At 45.6% G+C, this 22317-nt stretch overlaps 1 protein-coding gene across 2 annotated transcripts in view; it reads left to right on the forward strand.

Annotated features, from left to right (window-relative positions):
• Positions 1–22317, forward strand: part of CSMD2 (CUB and Sushi multiple domains 2) — a 916430-nt gene that overhangs the window by 890928 nt on the left and 3185 nt on the right. Inside the window, exons 61-69 of one of the 2 annotated variants that reach the window (XM_084814421.1) lie at positions 1191–1364; positions 1760–1833; positions 7945–8056; positions 11650–11829; positions 13031–13096; positions 13716–13877; positions 15370–15482; positions 16710–16797; positions 22003–22141. In XM_084814421.1, the coding sequence (XP_084670547.1) occupies positions 1191–1364; positions 1760–1833; positions 7945–8056; positions 11650–11829; positions 13031–13096; positions 13716–13877; positions 15370–15482; positions 16710–16797; positions 22003–22141 (1108 nt within the window). The remainder of the gene's footprint in view (positions 1–1190; positions 1365–1759; positions 1834–7944; positions 8057–11649; positions 11830–13030; positions 13097–13715; positions 13878–15369; positions 15483–16709; positions 16798–22002; positions 22142–22317) is intronic. The other variant, XM_084814422.1, reaches the window with a different exon arrangement.

Here is a 22317-nt window from a genome sequence, read left to right on the forward strand (position 1 = left end):
AACCTGGAGCTGGCACTGATGCTATTGTGGGGGGCGGGTAGACTTTGAGCTCTTTGTGCACCCCACACTCAGCCCTCTCCTTCTGGTTAAGAGTTGCACCTGTGAGCCTTACCTGACGTCCACCACGCCAAAGCCATATCTGCAGCCCATCCTCCGTGTTCTACCACCAGGGAGAAACGTTCGGTGATATTTGCGTAGCCCTTTTCAAACCTGCCTCTCATTTAGGTGGTGAAAGTGGAGCTAAGCTCTGTTTGCAGACCTGGCTGTTGAAGCCCAGGAAGCTTTAGATGCTAAACCTGTCTCCAAAGAGAACTGTGTGTGTATAATGAATCAAGCGGTGAATGTTTCAGTTCAGAGAGAGTTTCATTGGCCGAGATCCTAGGCTAGGCTTAAGGTGCCTTTTTTCCCAGACTGTTGGCAGTTGTACAAGAGCCATTAAAAGAAGCGAGAAAAGCAGGTTGCATTCGATGCACCTCACCCCACCTGTTGTCGAACAAACAGGTTTTCCTGTTCAACATGGTGCCCCATAGTGATTTGCCACAGTGCAGTTGAAGATCTGTTTTAAATCTAAGCAAAAGCAAGAGTGAAAAATAGAACCTTGCCTTCTGTTCTCCCTCAACCTGTCTGCCAAGAGATGGTAGGAAGATAAGAAATTAATTAGACAATAATTGACATCAAGACAGAAGTACGCAGAAAGAAGCCAATGTACTCCTTTTTGCCAGCAGCAGGGTTGTCTTTAAAAATCACTGCTCTAGGCAGTGTGTGTGTGTGTGTGTTTAATGGGAGATGAGTTTGGGTCGGGAGTAGGGATATGAGAACCAGAAATGTTATAGCTTGGCAAATTCTCTAAACTGCTCAATTCGACTCGCTCCCGTTTTTGTTTGTGGCCTGCTTTTTCAGTTCATTCGAATGGGAAACTTGTGCATTTCTGTACACATTTTTGAAAAGTTTGCACTCCCCCCGCCCCTGACTAAAATGTGAAAATGCGTATTTTGTGGGAAATGCATTGTTTCAAAGTACACATTTTTTAAAACTCGCATTTTTCAAACGTAGTTGCAAGTTCAGGAACTGTGAATGGGGCAAGTTTGGATGATTTGCAAACTGAAATGAAAGCCTCACGCATCTACTGTTGGGATGCTTTACCTCAGTGAACCATCCCTCTTTAAGGTAGCTTGACTGCTCTTTTGCAGCTGTTTTCTGTGGTGATCCAGGAATCCCAGCTGAAGCGAGGCGTGAAGACCGGGGCTTTACTTACCGTTCCTCTGTCTCATACTCTTGCTTGCCCCCACTGGTGTTGGTGGGGTCAGCTCGGAGGTTCTGTCAGTCTGATGGGACATGGAGTGGAACTCAGCCAAGCTGCATAGGTAAGAAGGCTGGGGCGTTGGTGAAGACGGTACCAGTCACAACCATGAGCCAGTGAGTGTTCCATCCAAAGCCACCATGGTTAAATCCACAGCATCTCTTCTCCACTATAGCTGGAATTAATTCAAGAGTGGGATGGAGGAACATTCAAGCAATTACTCCTCACTCACATGTGCTTAACAAAATCCAAATCATATTCCTCCAATTCCATTTAAATCATCATCAACATCATGAGAGCTGAATTGTGGCTAGAAGTAGAAATTGTGAGCTCACAAGTTTTCTGTGCAAATCTAACCTCAGCCACAGTTCACTGGGTGGAATTAAGCCATATCTCCAGCATTGGGGAATAAATAATGCTCATTAAACTTTGACCACATTTGTGTGTTTTTCTTTTCAGATTCAACTCTTACAACATGTGTGGATCCTGGAGTGCCTCTTTTTGGGACACAAAACAATTCCCAAGGTTATCAGGTAATGTATCATTGTGTTTTTTTCCTTCTTAATATTTTCCCTCCTCTGTCTAAATGATCATCTTCCTCTGTTTATGTAATGTATCTATCCATCCATTTAATCTATAATCTTCTCTCTTCCTGGATCAATTTCCAGACACAGAGTGATTCCCTTTACTGAACTGAAGCACAAATAAGTTGCGTAAGAAGAACCCGGCTAGATCAGGCCAAAGGCTTATCTGGTCCAGTGTCCTGCTTCCCACAGTGGGCAAGGAGATGCCTCTGGGAAGCCCATAAGCAGGACATGAGGGCAAGAGCCCTCTCCTGCTCATTCATTCCCATTTTGTTTTTTCCCTGCAAGTAGTATTCAGAGGCTGCCTCTGAACCTAGGGGCTGCATGCAGCCATTGACTAGTAGGGATGTATGAGAACTTCATTTTTGCTCACAAAACATGCCAACATGTCCTTTTCGAAGCCCTGAACACAAGCACATGTCCACCAAAAATGTTCACAAATTGTCAAACATGTCCTTGCATTTGTCTTGTTCCTGATTCCCAGTTTGAGTTTCGCAAATTTCTCTATAGGGTCGGCCCCGCTTTGGCATATGGAGGAAAATTGCACAAATTTGGGGAGATTTGCACGGATCTCCCATTCAGTCATTGCTCGATTTGCACAAGTTTCCTGTTCATGAAGAGGGAGCGGCAATGGCATATGCAAAGGGGAATTGGGCATGAGACAATTGGCGAGATGAGGTTCAGAGAATCCTCTCAATCTTGAACATCGCTCATTCGCCTATCCCTGTTGACTCGTAACCATTGATAGTCTTATCCCCCATGAATTTGTCTATCCCCACTGAAAGCTGATGGCTGTCACAACATCCTGTGGCAGTAAATCCCAGAAGTAACTTTAACTTCATATAAAGAAGTCCTTCGTTTTGCTTGTCCTGATTCTTCTGCATGGAGGAGATCTTCCCCACAGGTAATCTGAATTGTCTTCACAGCTTATGGGGTCATTAGTGAGGACTAGGGATGTCAGAGAAATCCACTGTGGATTCAAATGAGGCCGGATGCTTTGGAATCCAGCCTCAGGAATCCACAGCGGATCGGGACTACTTACCTCCACTCCAGGAGGACTGGAGGTGGAACAGCACTCGGCTGCTTCTTGCCAGCCAGAGCCATTCACCTCCTCCCTGTCCCTGCCAATTGCCATGTCTTAAAAAAAAAAAAAATGGCAATCAGCAGGATGTGCCCATAGATTTATATGTATAATATAGATCCGTGAAGCTTGTATATAAGCCTGTGGACACATAGACTTAGACGCAAGATTCATGACTCTATTTGCATCTAAGTCTCTGGGCACATCCTCCCGATCGCCTTTTTTTTTTTAAGACATGGCAATCGGCAGGGACAGGGAGGAGGCGAATGGCTCTGGCTGGCAGGAGGGAATGTAAGTGGCCCCCAAGCCAGTCCCCCCCCCCGGAATCCGAGCGGAGCGGAGCCGCTCTGGAGGATTCCGGGGGGAGGAACGGATCACCTCCCCCCCACCCATGGATTCCCCACCGGAACAGATGGTGGGAAATCCGTACACCCCTAGTGAGGACGTCATATTTAGAATATGCTTGCAAACCACCCATTATTATGATGGAATGGCTGGGTGTGTGGAGGGAGGACTTAATTATTGGTAAGACCTTTGGAGGTTGTAGTGCATCTCTGTGAAATGTGCAGCCAGACACAATGTGCTCCATCCTTTGAAAATTCAGCCCCTTGGGGGCCTGACGGAACTCCTCTGCCCACCCGGCTCGGCTTGTGTTCACAAGCCAAGCCATTGGCTTTTCCTGAAATCCAGGAACTTCTTACATTTTGTTTTCTCTTGTCAATGGAAGGTTGTGCAAATTGCGGGCACAATGTATGTGATTTGAGCAAGTTCCAGCTGTAATTTGCACAAGTTACACAAATTACAGCTGGACTTTGCAGAAATTATACAAATTGCACCTGCAGTTTTCACAACTTCCTATTGATGAGGGGGGGGGGAAACCCTGGAAAATCCATGAGGTCGGGCCAGCTAAACAAGCTGAAGTCCAGGGGGCCAAGCTGCTGAACACTCAGCAAACTCCGTCCCCCGCAGGGGTTCCTCCGACATCCCTAGCTCCCGCCACCCCGGTGGAATCCTCATCACTGAGGACCAGGCCAGCTTTTTCTCCCTCTCGTATAATGTGAGAATCTGGTGGGGTCATTCAATAAAGCTGAATGGGTGGAAATTCAGGACAGATAAATGCAAGTGTTTCTTCACATAGCACATACGTAATGAAACAATGGTATTTGCTTCCACAAGAAGTAGTGATGGCCTCCAACTTAGGTGGCTTTAAAAGGGGAGTAGACAAATTTGTGGAGGATTTGGCTAACCATGGCTACTCCTCATAATGCCCACTACCTCCAGGATCAGAGGCAGCATGCCTCTGTATATCAGTGGGTGGAGACCCTCAACAGGAGAATGCTATTGTGCTCTTGCCCTGCTTGAAGGCTGCCCAGAGGCCTCTGCTTGGCCACTGTAGGGAAAGATCTTACATTTTTTGAACTAGAAGGCGGTTTGTACCCTCACTACAACTGTGCCCCCTTTCCTCTCCCCCAAAGAAGTTCATGAGAATGATTCACATCTGTGGGGATAAAGGAAAGGGGTGCACTTGGGGACATCCCACTTGGGGTGGGAGCTAAACCGACTCTGGTGACTGCCAGCAATGAAAACCAAAAACCTACCTTCCTCCCTTCAAACTGGGGGCCTGGTCCTCACAGCTCCTTCCTGTACCTCCCTGCCTGTCATCTGCATAGCACCATCCTGCAGTATGTATGTGTGTATCTAATTGAAATATTTTTATGCTGCTCCTCAGCCAAAAAGGCTCCCAATGGATTCACATGAATTCAGATTTCTATGAATCCAACCTGCGGATTCCACAGTAGACCAGCTTTTCATGAGTCATGTAGATTCTGCAGACTTGCAAACCGATTTCTTAATTTTGGGGGGAATTTGCTCAAATTTGCATTAGCACTAACACTTGTGCACTTGAGCAAATGCACTAATGTGCATTAGTTACTGTGCGTTAGCACAAATCGGAATTAACATGTATTAGCGCATTTGTGAAAGTGAGCATTAGCTCTAATGAGAATTAGTGCTAATGTGAATTAGCACAAGTAGAATGAAATTCTGGTAAAAAAAAAAAATCCATATCCAATTCTGTCAATATCCAATTCTGTCAATGAGTGGACAGCAGAATGAATGATGCCTGACAATCTCCAAAATACAGATGGAACAGATTTAATAAAATCCATGTATCCCTAGCAAGTCGTCCATTCCCCTTTTCTGTGTAAGCATATTACTTGCCAAGATGAAACACAAGAATGGATCAATAATACATTTTTGTGAGCATTTGATCAAAAGTAATTTTTTAATTATTATTCCTGCAAAGTTGCTAATTTGTCAGCTTCAATCCTGGGCTTAAGTGTATTGATTCTGACTTCTACTGTTAACCCTGAGATGCAGCAAATAATATCCTAAAATTTATTTTGATTGGAAAGGAAAGATTCCTCCTGTGCAAGCACCGAGTCATTGCTGACTCCTAGAGGGACGCTGCTTGAGCTGGCGTTTTCATGGCAGACTGTAGCGGGGTGGTTTGCCATTGCCTTCCCCAGTCATGACTACCTTTCCCCCAGCAAGCTGGGTACTCATTTTACCGACCTCGGAAGGATGGAGGGCTGAGTCGACCTGAGCCGGCTACCCGAGACCCGGCTTCTGCTGGGATCGAACTCAGGCCATGGGGAGAGTTGCAGTACTGCCACCTACCACTCTGCGCCACACAAGGCTCTTTATTTTGATTAGGGGAGTTATAATTAAGACATACGAGAATTTCATTTATGTTTGCAAAGCATGCTGATATGTCCCATTTGCAACCCTGAACACAAACACAAGCAGGGTAGAAATGTTTATCTGAAAACATTTGCAAATCTCCAAACTTGCACTCATGTTCCAAAAAATGCACATTTTTGCAAAAATGCAGATTTTCACACTTTACATGGGTGGAATGCACATTTTTGGTGCATTTTTTAAAAAGGCTCCCACAGCTTGGATCGCTCCTTTAGAGTTCTGTCTGGTTCTAATTGAAACCCAGAGCGGATTCACTACCCCAGTGACATCAGAACCACCATCCTCCACTGCTGCTAACAGAGTAGCATACACAGTAGACATACACATAGAACTACGGATGGCCAAGTCTGTCAGTATCAATCAGTAAGTCTTTTCATGTCAAGCTTGTGCCATCCCATTTCCACATGAGCTTGACATAAAAAAAAAGTGTGACATCCCATTTCCTTTAAAATCCATATGATTTTTGTTTCGTTTTGTGGAGCACGTCACAAACTCAGAAATGTAAAGATGTCTGCCCACCAATTAGGTTCAGGTCCACATTCAGGTCTGGGAGGTGCGAATTGGGTAAAGCCTTTTTAAAATAAAACTTGACAGGAGCAAGTTTCTCACACACCCCTAATAAGAACAGAAGAAATGTCCTGATGAATCAGAGCAAAGGTTCTCCTAGTCAACCACCTTGCTTCTGACAGTGACCACCCACAAACCTTCAGGAAGCCCAGAAGGAGGACATGAAGGCCATAGCTTTCTCTAGCTTTTGCTCTTCAGAGACATTGAACTTCATATACCTTCTAACAGTGATTGAAGTTCCCAAAATGCTGGTCCTTATGTGGCCAAAACAGCACCACCATTCATGCACAAGAGGGAGGTATCGGCAGCCTTAGGGAAGCCCCAGAGCTTGCAGAGTAGAAAAAACCTGGGGGGGGGGAATCCCCAAGGGCAGGGACCAAAAACACTGCCCAGTGAGGACTGAGCATGCTTAGTAGGCATCAATGATGAATGACTTTTAGGTAGGGGGAGGAATAGACTGGAATATCCTGCAAAAGGACAGGGCTGGCTAGCTGCAACCCTGAACGGGAGTGTTCCACGTTGCAGCCTCTTGCTTCAGATCTCACTTTTTGTCCCTAAAAATGGAATTTCCAATTTGCCATCATGACTAATCCTCTCTTCCTCCTCCTCCATTAATTTCTTTAATCCCCTTTTGAAGTAACCTAAGCTTGAGGCCAGTACCACATCTTGAGCCAGAATATTCCATAAATGACACTGCAGTCCTGGGCATATCTACTCAGAACTAAGTCCTTTGGAGTTCAGTGGGACTTAGTCCTAGATAAGTACATGTAGGACTGCAGCCTGAGTTAAGCAGTGTGTAAATAGGGATGTATGAGAATTCTATTTGTGGTGTGAAAACGCAACATATTTTTCCAGTTCGGCCCTGTGGATTTCGTTCATTGTGTCAATTCTAGAGATGTTGGAGGAATCCAGTTTGGGGATGAAGCTCGGAGAGTTTTCACTAGCTTGGCCCTCTGGACACCAGCTTGCAGATCCCTGAGCTTGCTGAGCTCAGTGTGCACTAATGTGGGCAAGCTCACTGTTTCCCGTTTCTTCGCAAGCCGCCATTTTGCACAAAATCGTGGGTGTAGCTATTTATGGAAATCGTGATTTGTGCAAAATTGTGGCCATAAATAGCACAATTTGCACACAATTGCAGGCATGAATGGTGTAATTAGCTTTTTCTCATAGGGAAGGTGATCCAGTCCCTTGGCCATGTTGACTTCCCTTTTCCAGCTCAATGCTATTATTTTTCAGACAGGACAACCAGAACTCCACACAGGATTCCCAGCATCGCCAGCCACAGCACAGATTTGTATATAGTATAGTATGTGTATTATTGTTGTTAGCTGCCTTGAACATCATTTGATGAAAAGCTGGAATACATTTTTAACAAACAAACAAACAAACAAATAATGGCATTTCTAATACCGACAGTAAAATACACATATGCACGTTATGATTTGATGGGTATTAGCAAATTTGTCCTCTGGGTCTTTGGTCACCCAAAAGAGAGAAAGAGAGAGAGGAGGAGGAGGACAGACAACATATACAGTTTTAAAAAACTAAGAGGTCCTCATCTCACAGGCTGGAACTACAGCTAGGTCCCAGGTCTGCAAAGACTGGTGCCTTTTGCTTTAAATGATTCAGTCCCTGATTTCCCATTCCAACAGGTTGGGAGTGTCGTCTTCTTCAAGTGCCATAAAGGACACCTGCTGCAAGGATCCACCACGCGAACGTGCCTCCCAAACCTGACGTGGAGTGGAGTGCAGCCCGATTGCATCCGTGAGTCTTGCAGCCTGCTCTTGAGCAGGACAGCTCAGCTGGCTGTTGCGGTGCAGCCGGCACTAAAATACTGGGGATGGGGGTGTGCAGTGAAGCAAGTCATCCAAACAGCCTTCTATGTCTGAATACACTGCATGGAGAGTGGCAGGGCCAGCAGTCTGGAGTCAAGCAGATGCCAACCAGGCAGGTAGTCTATCCGGGAGCAGGTGGGCAGGAAAGTGGATAAGCAGGGCTGGGCAGAAGCTGCCTTGGTAGGAGTCACAATTACAAACAATTCCAACAAGAAAAAAAGGCAGAAGACAACAGAAGTAGCCAATGTGGCTTCACAAAAAGCTTAGAGATGACCTGAAAACAAAAAAAAGGGCACATATAGGAAGTGGAAAGAAGCGCAAGCAACAAAGGAAGAGTACAGGCAAGTAGCACAGAACTGTAGGGATGGCATCAGGAAGGCTAAAGCTGAGAACAAGCTGAGGTTAGCTAGGGATGCTAAAAGCAACAGAAAGGCTTTCTTCAGCTATGTGCATAGTAAAAGACAGAGGAAAGAAATGGTGGTTCAGCTACTAAATAAGGATGGCAAAATGATAACAGATGACAAAGAAAAGGCAGAAGTGCTCAATTCCTACTATGGCTCAGTCTTCTCCCAAAAGAGGGTCTATGACCCCCCTGGCAAAGGTGAAGTACAGGTTGAAGGGGCAAGATTGCAGCTTGAGATCGATAGGCATATGGTCAAGGAACACCTAATTACTTTGAATGAGTTCAGATCTCCAGGGCCAGATGAACTGCATCCCAGAGTAATAAAGGAACTGGCAGAAGAATTCTCAGAACCACTGTCTATTCTCTTTGAAAAATCCTGGAGGGCGGGTGAAGTGCCAGATGACTGGAGGAGGGCTAATGTGGTCCCTATCTTCAAAAAGGGTAAAAAGGAGGAACCTGGGAACTACATACCACTCAATCTGACATCAATCCCTGGGGAAATTCTGGAGCAGATGATCAAGCAATCCATCTGTAAGCACCTTGAAAACAATGCAGTGATTACTCGAAGCCAACATGGATTTGTCAAGAACAAATCCTGCCAGACAAATCTGATCTCATCTTTTGATCAGGTAACCTCCCTTGTGGACTGTGGGAATGCTGTGGACGTAGTATACCTCGACTTCAGAAAAGCTTTCGACAAAGTGCCCCATGGTATCCTGATGAGCAAACTAGCTGAAAGTGGGCTAGATGAAAACAATCTGGTGGATCCACAGTTGGCTACAGAATGGGACTCAAAGAGGGCTTATCAATGGGATCTTCTCAAACTGGGGAGACGTTAACGAGTGAGGTACCACAGGGCTCAGTCCTGGGCCCAGTGCTCTTCAACATTTTTGTTAATGACTTGGCTGAGGAGGTGCAGGGAATGCCAATCAAATTTACAGATGACACAAAATTGGGCGGGATAGCTAATACCTTGGAAGACAGAAACAAAATTCAAAGTGATCTTGCTAGACTGGAGTGCTGGGCTGAAAACAGCAGAATGACATTTAATAGGGATAAATGCCAAGTTCTGCCCCTAGGAAAAAGAAACCAAATGCACAGTTACAAGATGGGGGATACGTGACTCAACAACACTACAAGCGAGAAGGATCTTGGAATTGTTGTAGATCACAAGATGAATATGAGTCAACAATGGGATGTGGCTGCAAAAAAGGAAAATGCTCTTTTGGGCTACATTAATAGAAGCATAGCTTCCAAATCCCAGGAAGTACTAGTTCCCCTCTACTCAGCACTGGTTAGGCCTCATCTGGAGTACTGTGTCCAGTTCTGGGCACCACACTTTAAGAAGGATGCAGACAAGCTGGAGAGGGTTCAGAGGATGGCAAAGAAGATGATCAGGGGACTGGAAACAAAGCCCTATGAAGAGAGACTGAAAGAACTGGGCATGTTTAGCCTTGGGAAGAGAAGACTGAGGGGAGATAGGATAGCGCTCTTCAAGTACTTGAAAGGCTGTCACAGAGAGGAAGGCCAGCATCTCTTCTCCATCATCCCAGAGTGCAGGACACGGAATAATGGGCTCAAGTTACAGGAAGCCAGATTCCGGCTGAACATCAGGAGAAACGTCTGACTGTTAGAGCAATACAACAATGGAACCAGTTACCTAGGGAGGTAGTGGGGTCTCCCACACTGGAGGCATTCAAGAGGCTGGACAGCCATCTGTCAGAGATGCTGTGACTTGGATTCCTGCATTGAGCAGGGGGTTGGACTCAATGCTCTTATAGGCCCCTTCCAACCCTACTATTCTATGATTCTATGAGTCAGACCAGCAGAGGCTGGTGGCTCACGTGTCAGTGGGGCGGTGAATCCATTCCGGGTTTCGGTCAGAACTCTAAGGAGCTATCCAAGGTTCTTTGCAGAGTCATAGAATCATAGAGTCTTAGAATAGTAGGGTTGGAAGGGGCCTGTAAGACCGTTGAGTCCAACCCCCTGCTCAGTGCAGGAATCTAAGTCAACGCATCCCTGTCCAGCTTCATCTTGAATGCCTCCAGTGTGGGAGAGCCCACTACCTTTGCTTCGCACCTTGGATAGTTCCCTTAGAGTTCTGAGTGGTTCTGACTGAAACCGGGAGCAGATTCACCGCCCCACTGACATCAGAGCCACCAGCCTCTGCTGAGTCAGCCCATCAGCCCATCTAACTCACTATTGTCTGCGCCAGCCTTCCCCAACCTGGTGCCCTTCAGACGTTTTAGACTTCAGCTCCCATCAGCCCCAGCCAGCATGACCAATGGTCAGGAATACTCGGGATTATAGTCCAAAATATATGGAGGGCACCAGGCTGGTGAAGGTGGGTGCAGACAATAGTGACCTAGATGGATACATTTTCTGACCCAGTGGAGGCTGGTGGCTCCGATGTCAATGGGGCGGTGAATCTGCTCCAGGTATCACTCAGAACCAGTCAGAACAATATTATGGCTGCCATTTGTACAAATTACAGCCAAAATGTGTGTAAATTATGCAAATTTTGCCTGCAATTTGCATAAATGGCAACTTAAGACAGGGAAAAAACCCAAGAAATTTCCCAGATTTCAGGAAAAAGCCCACAGCTTGGTTCACAAATGCTAGCTGAGCTGGGGCCCCCAAAGTAGCCAGTTTTCCCTGCGATGGCCATCCCTACCCCTTGGCCCTTCCTAGATCATAAGATGAGATTTCTCCATGCACGTGCTCTGCCCTGAGCTAAGGCCCTCCCAAAGAGCAACAGTTTGCCCTGATTGAGGAGCCAGGCAAGAGTCATCAGCTTCTATAGGAACCCCACTGGCCCCTTGAGTCAACTGAAACCCCTTCTGAGTGTTTAGGAGCAATACCCCCTCCAGCCATCCATAGTGGGGGCACTGGAGTGCAGCAGAAGTCAGGACAGCATCTCCCTCCCCTGGTAAGTGACCACAGAGATGTGGAGAGTAAATCATTTGGGCCCCGCTACCAGAGAGCCCTGGCCCCTCTCAGTGACCGATCTCAGTCGAAGTAGCTTGAGCTGTTGCATCTGTTATGCCCTTGTCTGCACATGCTTTGTGTAGCTGTGACTCATGCCAGGTTTTCAGGGTCTCCTATCCATGTCTTTCTAGCTCACAATTGCAAGGAACCAGAGACCCCATCCCATGCCAACGTGGGTGCTCTGGACCTGCCTTCCCTCGGATACACCCTGATCTACTCTTGCCAGAGCGGCTTTTACCTCACCGGAGGATCGGAACACAGGACCTGTAAAGCGGATGGCAGCTGGACAGGGAAACCCCCTATTTGCCTTGGTAAGCAGGCTGCAGTGAGGCTGGAGGAAATTTGTTCTTGGCCTGCAAGCCACTTCTTTTCTCTTCTTTTCAGTTTATGTTCATCTCTTGCACTATCCAAATGACAATTCATTTCCAAACCATTTTTTTTTCTTTGCTCCAAAGGGTCCTATGACAGTCTTCCCTGACCTGGTACTCTCCAGATGTTTTGGACTACAACTTGCAGCATCCTCCTGCCAGCATGTACTCCAAAACATCTGGAGAGCACCAGATTGAGGAAGGATCTCATATGACAATGTAAGAATTGCCTTTCTGGATCAATCCAAAGGTCCATCTAGTCCAGCATTTTGTCTCTAGCAAGTGACCAGCCAGACACTTCCAGAAAGCCCTCCCTCCCTGCTATTTATCCCAAACAGGGGTGAATCAGAGATATACTGTCTCTGAACATGGAGGTTCCATCTAGCTTTCATGGATAAGAGCCATAGATAGACCTAACCTATGTGAATTTGCCTAATCCTTTTTTTAAAGCTAATTGCTGTTCCCATATCTTGTGACATAATTAATTTATTTTATTTATTTAAAGTATTTTTATCCCACTCCTCAGCAAGAAGACTCCCAGAGCAGCTTACATGGAATTAGTAAAAGAAGACAGTCCCTACCCTCAGGCTTACAATCTAAAAAGACACGGCATGGAAGGAAAAGGGGTTGGGGAGGGAAGAGGAAAAAAATTAAGTACTCTTTCAGAAGGGTCTGTGGAATGGCCCTGCTTTCTCTCTCATCTCCCTCTGTCATATAGCCTGCTGAGATGGCTGCTGGTGCAGACAGTTGAGGGAGGAGGAGATTTAATTATGTGCTGTGGGAAGAATTATTTCCTATTGCTTGTTACTGGGTGATACCCTTCCCTGCCCCCAGTTCGTATTTATTTGGTGACAACCCCCGCCCTCAGTTCATATTTTATTTACAGGAGAAACCCCTGTTTTTGTCCACTCTCTCCTCCACACCATTTACAATTGTATAAACCTGTACCAAGAACGGCCCACAGGCTTTAGTTGTTTCTTCTAGGGAAGGTGCTCCAGTCCCTAATCAAAAGGATGCCCTCCTTTCCAAACCAAGCAGTACTTCTCTTTATTCAGACCCTCTTACACCCCATATGTTATGACAGATCCATATGCCTCACTGCTCAGATGTTAACACTCTCTGTTCCTTCACTTGTCTTTTCCAGCAGATATCCGACCCAGCGGGAGACCAGTAGGCACCGCGAGGGACCCACCTCTTCCAAAAGTGTCAGGTACTGCTTTTGTGTATTAAATATTAGTACCAAATGTATAAAATCAGTTAGAACAAGAAGTAGTATAAAGGCCATCCCCCTGACCCACAGCCCCTGACAGGATCACGTTTCAGTGGCTGCAAACTTATGCAGACTTAGTTAATTCATGAAATAATAGGTTGAAAGTCATGCCATTCATCAACTAAGGGCACAATCCTATGCAGGTTTAGACAGAGAAAAGGCCCACAACTCCCAGCATGAGTAGGTGACACCACAAGGAATGCTCTGCTCTGAACCCCCTGCAAAACAAATAAAGCTGGGACACATAGCAAGAAGACATCATATCTGAGAGAAAATAATGTTCAAATGTGCATTATATTAGGAAAACTGGTTCCAAAAAATGTTAGGCAAAAAAGCATACAAAAATGCATTATGATGAGAAATGAGAAGGAAAATGTTTATGAATTTTAATGCAAACTTTTTAAAAAATCCTTAACATTCAGGATTAACCCAATTTAAGACTGGAATAATGAGAAAGTGAGAGAATCCCAAATTGACAGATTTATGTATCCCTAACTCCTGGCTTATCCTCTTGTCACAAGTAGACTTCCTACCCAGTTCTGTCTTGTGTTGTTTCTAGTTCCTGCTGATGTCTTTGCAAAGAACTCCTTTTGGAAAGGCTCTTATGAATACATGGGCAAGAAGCAGCCAGCCATGCTCTCCGTCACCAGCTTTGATCCAGTCACCAGTAAAGTCAACGCCACCCTAATAGACCACAGCGGTGTGGAGTTGCAAGTGTCTGGTAAGGTGGCCAGACACCTCCGCTTCTATGGATCCTCATTCATAGTAGGGGATGTACTTGCAGTCAGTTGCCAATCCATGTTGGATAATGTTGATGGGGAGAGGCTCCACACACCTAGAGATGGATGGACGCACCTCCTCTGCTCCCTTTGGGCAGTCAACGAGCCATCCTCGCTGCTCGCCCATGCAAGCCGCACTGCAGGAGCTGCAGGACAGCTCGGCAGTCACCCGAGAAGTGCTGCAAGGCTTTCCATCCCCTCACCGAGCCACAATTGTGCGCAGAAATCATAGCTCGGGTTAGTTCCACATATGTAAAGTTGAGTCTATTGCTGCCTTAAAGGGGCAATGACTTGAGATTACAGGCTGTAATCTTCAGTCATTGCCCCATTAAGGCAGCCATAGATTCAACTTTACATACGCGGAACTAACCGAGCCACAATTGTGTGCAGAATTGCAGCTCAGAAGGGGATGGACGGCCCCACAGTACTTCCTGGTGGTCACCGAGCAGGGAAGCAAGCCCCCCACAGCCTGATCAGTGGGGTTGGAGAGGCCGTATGGGGGGCAATCTGAGCTTAATTGCAATCCTCAATTAAAGAAGGGGTGGTATGAATTTTTCAGCAACAGTATATTCTTTTGAGCTATCCCTGTTGTAATGCAAAGTTTTTTTGGGGGTGTCCTGGTCTTGAATGAGCAATTAAGACCCAATAGCTTAATATAAAAGCCCTGCTCCTGGTAGAGCTGAAAACAGGTAGAATTGGTTTCTTGATATGGATCAACACAGTTGCTTGAATTTTTGACCTCTCCTTGGAGTTGTCGATAGGGATGTCCAGATTTTGTGAAATCAGTCCTGTGTGTGTTTTGTGGATTGTGCAATGTCATTTGTTCCAGCATTCATTCACAGCCGGATTTGCAATTCTTTTCCCTGGTGTACAGAAAAATATGCAAATAATTCCATAAGAGAGTTCGCAACAATTTACATAAGTTATATTAGTACATAACATTGTCCCCCATTCCATTCAACTTTTCCCCCATATATTTTCCAGCATGGCGTATGTCTCAGCAGACACTTCCTTATTTTCCTATGAAGAAATTTCTGTAAATTTTGGGAAAGTAAAAAAAAAAAAAAGATCCAGAAGTCCATGGACTCCGCAGGGCCCAAGGAGGCTGGTCCGCAATGGATTCTGCAGATCTGATTCTTAGAAATCCAAACTCATTTTAGTCCATCTCGGATTTCTCCAGCATCCTTAGGTGTGGCTATGAGGACTGATGTGATGAGTGCATCCACTTCAGAATTTACCACTACACCACTGGGTACACACCTAATGTATTAAAGAGTCCTTCGGCTTCCCAAAGCATCCAAGATTGTTGGGATGTTGCCTTCCCAAACTATGGTGCAAACCTCTCTTGTTCTCACCCCACCCCACTTTTCTTTTTAACAAGACAAGCTCACAAACTCTTGAAGGTCCAATCCTCTTGTTGTCTTCTCCTTTCAGGTATTTACAAAAGAGAAGATGTACATCTCTTGCTCCAGGTGTACCAGATTACAGGGCCAGTGGAGATCTTCATGAACAAATTCAAGAATGATAAATGGGCTTTAGATGGACATGTAAGTCCTCGCGCCAACCAGCATATTGACCCATCCCTTGGCCCATTCACACATTATGCTTGCAGAGTTTGCCTGAAGTGTTTCAATGGCAGAAGAAATATTAGAAGGGTTGGAAAATTGTGAGGATTGGTGTAAGGAAAAATGAGAACAGTTTCACTGGGAGTTAGGAGAAGTGTGAGGGCCAACATGATCATGATTGTGCAGTCCTTCTATATAAGGTCTAAGTGTACAAAAGTAGAGTCTTTCAACTGGTTACTGTAGCTATGGGATATACCCATCCAAGGTGGCCCTCTGGGCTACTTCCTCCCTTCTTGGGTGATAATACTCCTGTTTGGCCAGGCCTTTGGCTTCTAATTCTTCTGGACCAAGCACTGGGTTTAGGGCTGTTGCAAGAAGTCGAGAAGGGCTGCTTATAGAAGTGCACAACCTCTGTGTGTAGAGTCAGGGCAGGCAACACAGCTCACCTTGAGCAGGTGACCCCCAACTCTACTTGCCACACTGGCCAGCAAGGAAGCCACTTCCCTGGTTGGCCGGCACAGTCATGGTGCATTGCTCTATTCCTCATGGCCAGCCAGCCAGGCGCTTCCTTGTCTCACAGACCGGCATGAGCATGGAGCACACCGACAGAGGACAGGCATCCCTTCTCTGCCAGCATGCTTGGTTTCTATGCTGGCCAGCCAGGAAGAGAAGAGCCTTCCTGGACAACCAGTCTAAACAGAATCAGGCTTCTTGGAGTGGCTCATGAGGGGTGCCAGTGTTCAAGAAGGCAATTCGTTGGAACCTGATTCATTTTTGGATCGAACATCCTGCTGCTCAGCCATCCCTTGACGTACTCAGCTGTTGGCCCCATTGCTCTGCTTTGAAAAATGTGTGTTTCCGTCATTTTCTGTACTGTTAAATTGTTTTATTGTACCATTCTAAATTTATCTGGGTACTTTGGGAGAAAAAGGCTAGACCTAGTGGAGGCTGGTGGCTCCGATGTCAGTGGGGCATTGGATCCACTACGGGTTTCAGTCAGAACCAGTCAGCAAAGCACCTTGGAGAGCACCTTAAGCGTTCTGACTGGTTCTGACTGAAACTGGGAGCAGATTCACTGCCCCAATGAAATCAGAGCCCCAGCCTCCACTGGCTAGACCTCTACACTAAATCACCCTGATCCCAAAGCCAAAATCTTCATGCAGGCAGAAACTTTGGATTCTGAGGTTGGTTCATCTTCCCGGAATGCAGGTCACCCCAGAATCATCGAGTGGGACATTCGTCTACCAGGGTTTTGTGCATGGCAAAGGTTTTGGACAGTTTGGCCTCCAGAGGCTAGGTAAGCTGTCCTGCTTTAAATGTGAAGTTTTCTCTTATTTTTTAAATTGATTTTTACATGGAATTGTATTAATGACTGGAGTTTATTTAATTTGTATGCAACAATGCCACAACTAGGGGACTTTCAATTTAAGTTGAAATACATGTGAAGTATCAAATGTGTGTTTGACTTCTGTTTTCCCAGTGACTAATGGAACAGGGATGGGGGACCTCTGACCCATGGGCCCCAGTTCCCTATCCAGCCTGTCAGCTTCTTTTCCTGGCCTTGCCCCATCTGCCATAGAGGGAAATCCTCTTATCTCTGATCAGCAGCTACTTGGAGATAAGTGCTTTTCTCTGCTTAGCACAGAAAAAGGCTCTCTTGCTCAGTGCTTAGCAGGGGAAACCACTTCTCTCTAATCAGCTGCTGATTGGAGATGAGAGCTCGCCCCCCTGGGGAGGGGAGAGGGGGCTGAGCCAGGAGAGGAAGCTCGTGAGTGGTCCAGCCCTCCTTCCTTCTGAGTAGTCATGCCCTGCTTACCTGTGAATAGGCATGATGGTCATGCTTACTGATGAGTAGAAATGCTATTTGAAATTTCCACTGAGTGAGTCAGTCTTGCTTACTTCTGAGTAGACATACAGAGGCTTGTCCTGCTTATTTGTGAGTAGACATGCTTCTTAATATAAATTGGTAACAAAGGAGTTGGTGGGGGGGATTTTCAGCCCTGCCCAGTTTTGGCTTCGGCTCACCCACCACTGGAATGTTGGCCCCTGAGCTTCTCCAAAATGGAATCCAGTCCTCAGGCCAAAAAATGTTCTCCATCCCTGTAATAGAGGGAGGGAGCCTAGACTGAGACAAACCTGAACATTTTTTTCATCTTACTTAATTAGTTAGTTTAGACATTACTATGTTCTCTAACATCTTACCTTCCCTTTCTTTTATATGAATCCACCAGTATTTCTGTATAAATTACGCAAATTAAATGTATGTGCATTTTTTCTTATATTGCTTGGTTTTAAAAATTATTTTGCTTAATTTATTCTTATTTGCTAGTAACAGCCCCCAGCTACTAGAAATTATATTCAACCATCTCTCTGGAGCTGTTTTCACCAAGCATTGTTCACTCTCAAGTCTATCATTACAACAAGGGCTAGAAACTTGCTTTACGAAAATTGAAACAGGAATGCTGGGATCCTTAGGAAGCTGAATTCTGCCACATCCTTCTCTTTTCTATATGTCTCAGAGAGAGAGAGAGAGAGATCATGTTGTTGTTGTTCAGTCGTGTCCGACTCTTCGTGACCCCATGGACCAGAGCACGCCAGGCCTTCCTGTCCTGCGCTCTCTCCCGGAGCGTGCTCAAGTTCATATTCATTGCATCGGTGATGCTATCTAGCCATCTCATCCTCTGCCGTCCCCTTCTCCTTTTGCCTTCAGTCTTTCCCAGCATCAGGGTCTTTTCCAGGGAGTTTTCTCTTCGCATTAGGTGGCCAAAATATTGGAGCTTCAGCTTCATTATCTGTCCTTCCAATGAGCACTCAGGGTTGATTTCCTTTAGGATGGACTGATTTGACCTCCTTGCAGTCCAGGGGACTCGTAAGAGTCTTCTCCAGCACCACAGTTCGAAAGCATCAATTCTTTGGCGCTCAGCCTTCCTTATAGTCCAGCTCTCACAGCCATACATTACTACTGGGAAAACCATAGCTTTGATTAGACGGACCTTTGTCGGCAAGGTGATGTCTCTGCTTCTTACTATGCTGTCTAGGTTGGCCATAGCTTTCCTCCCAAGGAGCAAGCGTCTTTTAATTTCGTGGCTACAGTCACCGTCTGCGGTGATCTTGGAGCCCAAGAAAGTAAAATCTGTCACTGCTTCCATTTCTTCCCCTTCTATATGCCAGGAAGTGATGGGGCCAGATGCCATGATCTTAGTTTTTTTAATGTTGAGTTTCAAACCAGCTTTTGCACTCTCCTCTTTCACCCTCAACAAGAGGCTCTTGAGATCCTCTTCGCTTTCTGCCATTAGGGTGGTATCGTCTGCATATCGGAGGTTGTTGATAATTCTCCCAGCAATCTTAATTCCGACCTCTGATTCATCCAACCCGGCATTTCTCATGATGTACTCTGCATATAAGTTAAATAAGCAGGGTGACAATATGCAGCCTTGTCGTACTCCTTTCCCAATTTTGAACCAATCGGTTGTTCCATGTCCGGTTCTTACTGTTGCTTCTTGACCCTCGTACAGGTTTCTCAGGAGACAGGTAAGGTGGTCTGGTACTCCCATCACTTTAAGAATTTGCCACAGTTTGTTGTGATCCACACAATCAAAGGCTTTAGCGTAGTCAATGAAGCAGAAATAGACGTTTTTCTGGAATTCTCTTGCTTTCTCCATGATGCAGCGAATGTTGGCGATTTGATCTCTAGTTCCTCTGCCTCTTCGAAACCCAGCTTGTACTTCCGGTAGTTCTCGGTTCGCATACTGCTGAAGCCTAGCTTGTAGGATTTTGAGCATCACCTTGCTGGCATGTGAAATGAGCGCAATGGTGTGGTAGTTTGAACACTCTTTGGCGTTGCCCTTCTTTGGAATTGGAATGTAAACTGACCTTTTCCAGTCTTGTGGCCACTGTTGAGTGTTCCAGATTTGTTGGCATATTGAATGCAGCACTTTAACAGCATCATCTTTTAGGATTTTAAATAGCTCGGCTGGAATACTGTCATCTCCGCTAGCTTTGTTGTTACTAATGCTTCCTAAGGCCCACTTGACTTCACTCTCTAGGATGTCCGGCTCAAGTTCAGTGACCGCACTGTTATGGCTATCAGGGACATTCAGATCTTTCCTGTATAGTTCTTCTGTGTATTCTTGCCACCTCTTCTTAATCTCTTCTGCTTCTGTTAGGTCCCTGCCTTCTTTGTCCTTTATCATGCCCGTCTTTGCACAAAACGTTCCCTTGAGATCTCCAATTTTCTTGAAGAGATCTCTAGTCTTTCCCATTCTATTGTTTTCCTCGATTTCTTTGCATTGTTCATTTAAGAAGGCCTTCTTGTCTCTCCTTGCTATTCTCTGGAACTCTGCATTCAGTTGGGTATATCTTCCCCTTTCTCCCTTGCTTTTCGCTTCCCTTCTTTCGTGAGCTACTTGTAAAGCCTCATCAGACAGCCACTTTGCTTTCTTGCATTTCTTTTTCTTTGGGATGGATTTCGTTGCTGCCTCCTGAACGATGTTACGGACCTCCGTCCATAGTTCCTCAGGCACTCTGTCTATCAGGTCTAATCCCTGAAATCTATTCCTCACCTCCACTGTATATTCATCAGGGATATGATTTAGGTCATACCTGAACGGTTTAGTGGTTTTCCCGACGTTCTTCAATTTAAGCCGAAATTTTGCAAGAAGCAGCTCATGATGTGAGCCACAGTCAGCTCCAGGTCTTGTTTTTACTGACTGTATGGAGCTTCTCCATCTTTGGCTGCAAAGGACATAATCAATCTGATTTCGATATTGACCATCTGGTGACATCCATGTGTAGAGTCGCCTCTTGTGCTGTTGGAAAAGAGTGTTTGCTATGATCAGCATGTTCTCTTGGCAAAACTCTATTAGCTTTTGTCCTGCTTCATTTTGTACACCAAGGCCATGCCTGCCTGTTATCCTGGTGATTTCTTGACTTCCTACTTTAGCATTCCAATCCCCTATGATGAAGAGGACGTCCTTTTTTGGTGTTAGTTCTAGAAGGTGTTGTAGGTCTTCATAGAACCGATCAACCTCAGCTTCTTCGGCCTCAGTGGTTGGGGCATATACTTGAATTACTGTGATGTTGAATGGTTTGCCTTGGATTCGTACTGAGATCATTCTATCATTTTTAAGATTGTACCCCAGTACTGCTTTTCCCACCCTTTTGTTGACTATGAGTGCTACTCCATTTCTTCTAAGGGATTCTTGCCCACAATAGTAGATATGATGGTCACCTGAATTAAATTCGCCCATGCCTGTCCATTTTAGTTCGCTGATTCCCAAGATGTCGATGTTCAATCTTGCCATCTCATGTTTGACCACCTCCACCTTACCTTGATTCATTGATCTGACATTCCAGGTTCCTAAACAATATTGTTCTTTACAGCATCGGATTTTCTTTTCACCACCAGACACATCCACAGCTGAGTGTCCTTTCGGGTTTGGCCCAGCCGCTTCACTCTTTCTGGCGCTACTTGGAAATTCCCTCTGCTCTTCCCCAGTAGCATATTGGACACCTTCCGACCTGAGGGGCTCATCTTCCGGCGTCATATCTTTTAGCCTTGTGATACGTTCCATGGGGTTTTCTTAGCAAGAATACTGGAGTGGGTTGCCATTTCCTTCTCCAGTGGACCACATTTTGTCAGAACTCTCTGCCATGACCTGGCCGTCTTGGGTGGCCCTGCACGGCATAGCTTATGGCTTCACTGAGTTACGCAAGCCCCTTCAGCACAACAAGGCAGTGATCCATGAAGGGGGAGAGATCATGACATATCCACAACTCTGCCAGTTCTTTATCAACCCTGCATTAACAGCTCTCATATAGCTGCCTTTCCCAGCAATCCTGCCAGAGAGTCTTGAATTAGGAATGCCAAGAACAGAACCTAGGGCTTTTGTATTGTATTTATATGCAGCAAGCACTAGGGATGTGTGAGAAATTGGTTCTGTCAAGGTTTGTGCATTTGTTTCTTTGTTTGTTTGTTTAACAGATTTACCCCCATTTGCACCTCCCCAGCCTTCCACCCAGCTGATGCAGAGTTGCATTCCGAAATCTGCATTTTTGCAAGCTTTCTGATGCAGCTCATCTTGGGGGACAATGCACCAAAAATGTGCATGTTAGTGAAAAGTGTGCACAAAATGTGTATATTTGAGGAAAGTGTGTACAAAACAGCATTTCAGCAATGCAAAGTACTTGGGAAAAATGTGTACATTTAAAAATGCACACAAAACAGTGTACATTAATGTGTACATATGAAAAATGTGCACACACACACAAAGTATAAATTTCTGTATGGACTAAATAAATAAATAAATTGCAAGCTCATGCAGAAATGGGAGAGAACCACCTTCACCTCAAAAAAGGCCAATCTTGACAAGACTGAGATTGACGGATCTGTCCGTCCCTAACAGGTATGGGAGAGAAGATGGGACTTTTAGATGCAAAGCTCCAAGCCTCTTGCTCACAGCAAAGTGCGGCACACATCGTTTAATGGTATCTTCCTTTCCAGACAGCAGCATCACTGAACGGGATTCTGAGTCGATGGGACATCCATTTGCATCCAACAGCAGTTCGGTGGCAGCTGCTATCCTTGTGCCTTTCATCGCCCTGATTATTGCAGGGTTTGTTCTCTATCTCTACAAGCACAGGTGAGCCCCCTGGGAGCAAAGTGAACGAGGCAAGAAAATAGAAACTGCAGAGAGTCTTGTGGCACCTTAAAGGCTAAAGGTGCAAACCTATGCATGTTTAGACAGAGAAAAGTCCTACAACTCCCAGCATTTCCTAGGCAGCTATGCTGGCTGGGGTATGTTGGGAGCTGTAGGAC

Source organism: Heloderma suspectum, chromosome 10 (assembly GCF_057233095.1).
Source record: "Heloderma suspectum isolate Gila_16-S chromosome 10, 16-S_ref, whole genome shotgun sequence".
Taxonomy (NCBI): Eukaryota; Metazoa; Chordata; class Lepidosauria; order Squamata; family Helodermatidae; genus Heloderma; species Heloderma suspectum.